At 38.2% G+C, this 6790-nt stretch overlaps 2 protein-coding genes across 2 annotated transcripts; one reads left to right on the top strand and one right to left on the bottom strand.

Moving 5' to 3' along the window:
* Window positions 1-204: 204 nt before the first annotated feature.
* Window positions 205-1754, top strand: TXNL4B (thioredoxin-like 4B). The gene is made up of 3 exons (XM_010287501.1): window positions 205-374; window positions 725-876; window positions 1320-1754. The coding sequence occupies exons 1-3, from the start codon at window positions 243-245 to the stop codon at window positions 1483-1485; spliced, it is 450 nt and encodes a 149-aa protein (XP_010285803.1). The 5' UTR covers window positions 205-242; the 3' UTR covers window positions 1486-1754.
* Window positions 1755-2993: 1239 nt separating this feature from the next.
* On the bottom strand, window positions 2994-6365 carry FAM172A (family with sequence similarity 172, member A). Its single transcript, XM_010287504.1, has 2 exons — window positions 6333-6365; window positions 2994-4049 (listed from the first exon to the last, which is right to left on the bottom strand). Exons 1-2 carry the CDS (start codon window positions 6363-6365, stop codon window positions 2994-2996), a joined length of 1089 nt encoding a protein of 362 aa, XP_010285806.1.
* Window positions 6366-6790: the final 425 nt, after the last annotated feature.

Below are 6790 nucleotides of genomic sequence, written 5' to 3'. Positions count from 1 at the left end.
CTGTTGCGGGGCGAGGCCAGGCCCTGCGAGGGGGAGGACGGGACGTTGTGCCTGCGCCCTGCCGGGCTGGGGCGTGAGGCAGGCCCTGGAGCCCGAGGGATCTGTCAGCCCGGTGTGGTGGTCGGTGATTTATTTATCTTTTTTTTTCTTTCAATAGCATGGAGAAGCTTCGCTGGTTTTTGACGCAGTTTTTTTTCCTAACGGTCAGGTGGGGATTTTAGTTGAAGCTCTGGTCTGTCGTGATGAGTTTTCTGCTGCCCAAACTGTCCTGTAAGAGGGAAGTGGATCAGGCAATAAAAAGCGTGGCCGAGAAGGTTTTGGTTCTGCGGTTTGGAAGAGATAACGATGCTGTTTGTCTGCAGCTCGATGATATTGTAAGAGGGTTTTTTTCCTTTTTTTTTTCTTTTTTGAAAAAAAATCTATTAGTATACCTGTTGCACACAAGAGAATGTCATATGTTGCTTTTGGATAATACAGTGTCTCATGAAAATTCTGGTGACAAATGTAGAATGAAATAATACTATATTCATAAAAGAGTTTGAAAATTAAGCAAATCTTTATGTTATTGTAGTGGGTGTGTGAAGTGCTTGGAGTAGAGAAGGCATGATATTCTAGTCCTGCTTAAACTGATAAGACATAAGGAAAAGGGGCTTTATAAAGCTTGCTACCCTTTTTCCTCTTGGGTCTCAATCCATTTGTCATCTGTCTTTCTCACTCTTTACAGCTTGCAAAGACAGCTCATGACCTAAGTAAAATGGCAGTCATTTACCTGGTGGATGTGGACAAGGTTCCAGTGTACACCCAGTATTTTGACATCAGTTATATTCCATCTACTGTATTTTTCTTCAATGGACAACACATGAAGGTTGATTATGGGTATGTCATCCTACCTGGCATTATCTATTTATGTTTGTAAGAATTGTCAGTCTTTCTCTATGTTACCATGTCTGGGGAAGGTAACATTTGAAAACTATAATGTTGTTACCAGCATCTGTGTTGAAAACTCTCTAGGAAGCTAGGAGGACTCAAAATTAAGAAGTATTTTGAAATATGCTCTGATGCAATAAGTAGGTGTCAGCTGTGAAACATGCTTGACTCTGCAAAAAAATAGTATAGTTAAAGTCTTAGACACTGCACCTTTTTGGACTTTGGAGGTCACAGTATATTCCTGACTTGGTTATGCTATTACCAGTGCGGTTCGTTCTTTCTGAATTACTCAGAACCTCAAATTTCATTATACATCTTTTCTTGTCTTTAGGTGTTTTTGCTTTGAACACTTTATCATTACAATTCTACCTTTATCTTATGCTTATATTTAGGTCTCCAGATCATACCAAATTTGTAGGAAGCTTCAAAACAAAGCAAGACTTTATAGATCTGATTGAAGTGATTTATCGTGGAGCAATGCGTGGAAAGCTCATTGTGAGAAGTCCTATTGATCCCAATAACATTCCTAAATACGACCTTCTCTACCAAGGAATTTAATAGGTTGACCTGAGATAAAGAATTACAGAAATGACCGATGTTCTATATGCCTTGTTTTTTCCTTCAAGCATTTTTAGCCACCTCTGACACCATGGGACAGTTTGAGCATTTAAGTTGAAGGATCATATTGGTCTCCTTCTGAAGACAGACATTCTGTCACCTTAGACTTCTCTCCTAAATAAAGCTACATGTTCATGTGTAGAATTCGCGCAAGTGACTATTTGAGCCGCGTGCTGACCAGCACATGCAAAACAGGCAGGTTGGATGCATCCTCAATGATGGCACCTCCAGTGCAACTTTCTTAAGTGAACTAAAGCACTGTATATTCTATTTAATTGTCTATTTAGTACCATTTTCATTCAGATGAAATTGCTTTCTCTCAAGAGCGTTGAGCTGAATGCCTTTCCAATAGAATTTTACGCTTTTACCCATTACTGGAGAACGGGATGGAAGTTTTTTCAAACAGTATTAGAGATGACTGAAATCTGAAATGGATATAAAAACAAAAGGGAAGTGGACACTCTTTTTTCTGGCACCCAGTATTACTGTTCAACATTTTTTTTTGACTGAGATGGGAACTGAAGGTGTAGGACAAGGTTTTGTTATCTTTCAAAGCTCTTTTGCAGCCACAGAGCACTTTTAATTCCCACAGGATTAAACTGGAAATTCAGAATAACTGTTTTGTTTACAATTGCTTTAAAGGTTATTTGACGTTCCGCTTGCATAAATTGCAAACCTTGAGTATGGCTATTTAAAAACTGTCTCTATTTCCCACCTCTGTCTAAAATTAAACAGCTGAAAGAAAAAGCAATGTCATTCTTTTGCATCAGTTTGGTAATTGCAGGTTGCTAGAGTATTGTATTTCTATAGCAGCTCATGCCCAGTAATCTCACTGGCTTAGTTGGCTTTAAAACGGAAGTTACTTTAGTTCACTGTGTCATGTTTGGGGCATGCCATCTTTGACTGGAGGGAAGGCAGTAGTATATAGTTCCCTGAAGTATTGTTCAGCTTAACAGTAAATGTTTCAAGGAGGAAGGTGGATGTTCAAGCTCTTGAAAGAGTTTAAACATATATATATGAGGAAAATGTATATAATGAGGAAAAAATAGATCCTTTACATGCTTTGTGTATTCCAGATTTGTCCTTTTAATGAAAGCTGTGCACTTATGCGAGTATTTTCCTTATAGTTTAGTTTGATTGTAAAGCCGTAACTGCAGAATGTTTATTTTAAAAATTATGCAGGTGAGAGTTGATATACCTTAACATCTTTATTTTGTGCAACTTTAAATTTCACAGCTAGCTGAAGGGTTGAGGCTTAAAGCTTTCAACAATGCACTTCTTTCCTAATAGTTAACTTGTATTTGTGTGTTTCTCAAAACCAAACAAACTATCTTCAAATTTAAAACTGTAAGTTGCTCCACACTGAGAGGAAGGTCCTTAGATGACTGAAAGGTACAGGGGCAGTTATGAAAGGAAGAGACCACTATCAAGAGCAAATCAGTACACCTTTATTTATTGCCTCTCTTCTTACTTGTGCTGCTTCTGGTTGCAACAGGTGAATGCCTAAAGGCTGTCTTGGCTTTCAGTGTGCTCTTCAGGTACTTAAAGATGGCATGTAAGCAGCAGGAGGGTGCTAAACCATACTTTTCTGTTCCAGCAGAGACAGTAGGACAATTTACTTTCACGAGAGAACCCACAACTTTATCTAGAGGCTTACTGTTTGACACCCATTCCCGGCAGTATTTCTGTATCCATTCTTGTATTTGTAGATCGCTTCTAGTCTGGTGCTGTGTGTTGTGCATGGAGTTGATGAATGCCACAGAGTACACTTTATTCATTACCTCATATTTTCTCTGCACCAGCAGATCAACAAACACCAAGCCACCATAGCCATGGGCAACAAAGGCCACGTTCTTGGCTGCGCTCTTTGAAATGAAATGATCCCATACATACATGGTATGTTCCTTGGGGCTGCTGCTGCCCCTCTTGGGGATCCACCAGACAGACTGTGTAGAAGTCAGTGATTCTTCCCTGGTAGAAAAGCTTAACGTCTCCTTTTCAGTCTTCAGATCAACAAAGTTGTCATTGGGATTCAGTACAACCACTCCTCCATGGCTCTGAAGGGCCATTTGGATGAACGGTATTTGTGTTCCGTGCTCCAGGCCCTCACTGACAATTGTCCTCAGCCCCCACTGTCCGGCACAGAAAACTCCATGGTCTTGAAGAAGGACAATTAGGCTGGAGGAACTTGTTAGTGCATTCTTGCTCATGAAAAAGAAACTTCTTGGTTCATCCTCTGTAGCATCAGTAGGAATATAAACTTTCTGCAGCATGCAGACTCTTTCCAGGAGCTCATAAACATATTTGGTAATAAAATGTCCCAAAACTTGATAACGTTTATGATTCCGCTCATGTGCATTCTTGTAATAATTGAAAACAAAGGACTCATTTGTATCCAGATGCTTCAGTTCCCCTTTTATATTGAAGTCATACTTCAGTTCCTCTTGATACTCTGAACCCTCTATTAGTTTCCTGAAGCTTAGTTCATGCTCTGTTTGTAACCACTACAAATTAAGAAGATTCTGTCAATGTAGTGATAGACCTCCATACAACACCTACATAAATAAAACCTATTGTATTAGAATTCAGATTTAAAAGTGGTTACAAACAAAATACTCGTTAATACAGACTATTTCTTGGTGGTCTGTGGTAAACCAGCTGCTTGTAAAGCATCTCTCAGATTTTGGTTGCTGAATTCCAACAGCAGTACATTAATACTAACATCTCCAGTTGCTCATTCATCCTTGCAAGCACTTGCCACATGGAAATGGTGAAATGCATGAGTGAACAAGCAAGCCACTGTGATCAAGGGATGGGAGAAAAGAAAGTCCCTCCAGGTTCAGCTAAGACTATTTTTCAACTTGTATGACAGATCATCTGATAAGAATTATACCAGGGAGTGGTTTCCATGCAACGGAAAAATTAAGTTTATCATAACCTTCTGTTTTCCTAATAACTCTTCAGTGTACTACTGACTGTCACTGGCTGTAGAATGGTAAACATGGGTTAACCTTTGGTGTGGTTAGAATCCTACTTTTACAAGATTTTTGTCCTAACAGCAGAGATTTGCGAGCATTAAATCCCCACAATTATAAGTATTTTCAAAACAAATTTATCATCTTAACACAGTAATTTTGTTGTGGCAAATGTTTTATATGACGTTATATTTGGCAAATACATTGGTGCAAGCTACTATATACCTTTAAGTTTTTCTTGCTGCGCTAACAGAGGTTTTCACAACACAGTAGATCACATTCTGACTATGTCAAAACTCACTATACAATCTGATAAAGCTGATTACTAGGACAGAAAGTGATCTGAAAATTTTTATGTAAGCAACCTGAGTTTCCTTGAGTAAGCTGCTTAGCATATTGAAAATTATTTCTTACGCTTCCAAATTAAAAAAAATGAAAAAGTTCTTTGCTTTTCAATGGGGCAACACCATACTTATTTTCCTTTTGAGCAATCTCCATTGGTTCAGAGATGTTGAGTCACCTTTTCAGAGTCATTCCTGTCTTCTGATTAATAGATAGTAGGCTAAAACATACTATCTTCTCCTTTTTTATCTTGTGTAATAAGTACACATAGAAAAGGGGAAAAAATCATAGTCTATGATATATAAACCATTTACTGCCTTGCCAGTTTTTTGGAACAGAAACAGCACAAAGAAATTGCAAGTGCGCACATTCATCTAGGATTTTTTCACTCTGCAGGAAGGCATGAAAGACACACGGGAGATGGGAGGACAGACTGTTTGCTATACTACTGAAATACGGGCAATTGACGTATAAAAGATCATGTTTAGTAGGGAGGAAGCTACCCATATTCATGTTGTTTTCCCCATGCAGTGAAGTGGGAGAAAAATGGACATGGTTTAAGGAAAGATGTCTGTGGAGAAAGGTAAAGCACAGAGGAAGCATTCCATAACAATTAGGAGTAGGTAAGTGCAGTTTCCTCACTGAGTGGCATGCTGTCCAACACTTCTCTCTGTCCCTTGCTCTCCTCACCCCTAAAAGGTTGGAGACTAGCTTCCCAATGTACTATGAACAGGAAGTTACTATACTCCAGCTACTAACAACAACATTGCTTTTTCAGTTCCAAAACAAGGATACATGAGTCTAAATTAAACCCTATGTAAAAACCTATGTATGTAATATTGAACATCTACTTAAATATCTACTTTACAAAGCATTGTGAAAGGTTTCTGAAGATTTCAGGAAGCAGAAACAAAAAAATACAGTTATATGTCATGCATAGGTATGACCTCCCTTCCCAAAATGGCCTTCAAGGTGCGAACTAAAAAGTTTTGAAGCAATTTATGGTAGGTTATCACTTAAGCATTCGAGTAGCACCCTAGAATCATATACTTCTTAGTCTGGAGGACTAATTTTATTGTAGTAATGACATTTATAGAAATAAAAAGCAGCAGTTATTGTTCTAGATACAGCTGCATAAAGCATTTACCTCTTTTTGGTAAATGTACATTCTAAATCAGTGTTGACTGCTGCTTATGCTTCATTGTCTATATAAATGCAATATGCAAGGGTGTTTATTCGTGCAGCCTTACAGTTGCTATTTTGATTTTAAAAAATTACTGTTGGGGGAAAAAATTTCCATCTTTCCCTTTCTCCCACTTTTCTGTTTGGATCGTAAGATTCTTCAACTGCAAATTTGGCTAGCGTTTGTTACAGCACTTGGCATATTTGAAACACTGCTGCAGTTTTGCTCTTTATGAGATTTTTCCATTTAAAAACAGTTTCCTCTATTCTAGTAAAGCCCAACATTACCGTATACTGTCCCGTAAAATCAGTCATCATCATAGACGGAAATTTTTTTCACTCCGGGGTCGTAGACAATTTCTCTGTGTGAAAGAAAATAAACCCATCTTAGTTCAGGTTTCATTATTTTACATACTTTATTTTGAGGTGTATCTGTAAAATGTATCAGATGGTGCTAGTTAAGGCCATCCAAAGTGTTTCAGATAGTTCCATGTTACATGTATGTAATTTACACCTGACCATAGAAGTTAAACTTCTTTGGTGTGAAACTAAAAAGTTGTCAAAACTAGTTTTGCACAGCTTCCAATTACTTGATACAAAAGCACTACCAAGAGGACAAAACAGAAGGCTACTCACAAAACTTCGCGATTGTGAAGCTGCCCTGAAAAAACTCCCAGACATCCAAACCACACCAAACGAAACCAAACCAAACCAAACCAAAACCCAAAAAACAAATCTTTGTCACC

Source organism: Phaethon lepturus, unplaced genomic scaffold (assembly GCF_000687285.1).
Source record: "Phaethon lepturus isolate BGI_N335 unplaced genomic scaffold, ASM68728v1 scaffold45765, whole genome shotgun sequence".
NCBI classification, from domain to species: Eukaryota; Metazoa; Chordata; class Aves; order Phaethontiformes; family Phaethontidae; genus Phaethon; species Phaethon lepturus.
This window is presented reverse-complemented; position numbering and strand designations above follow the sequence as displayed.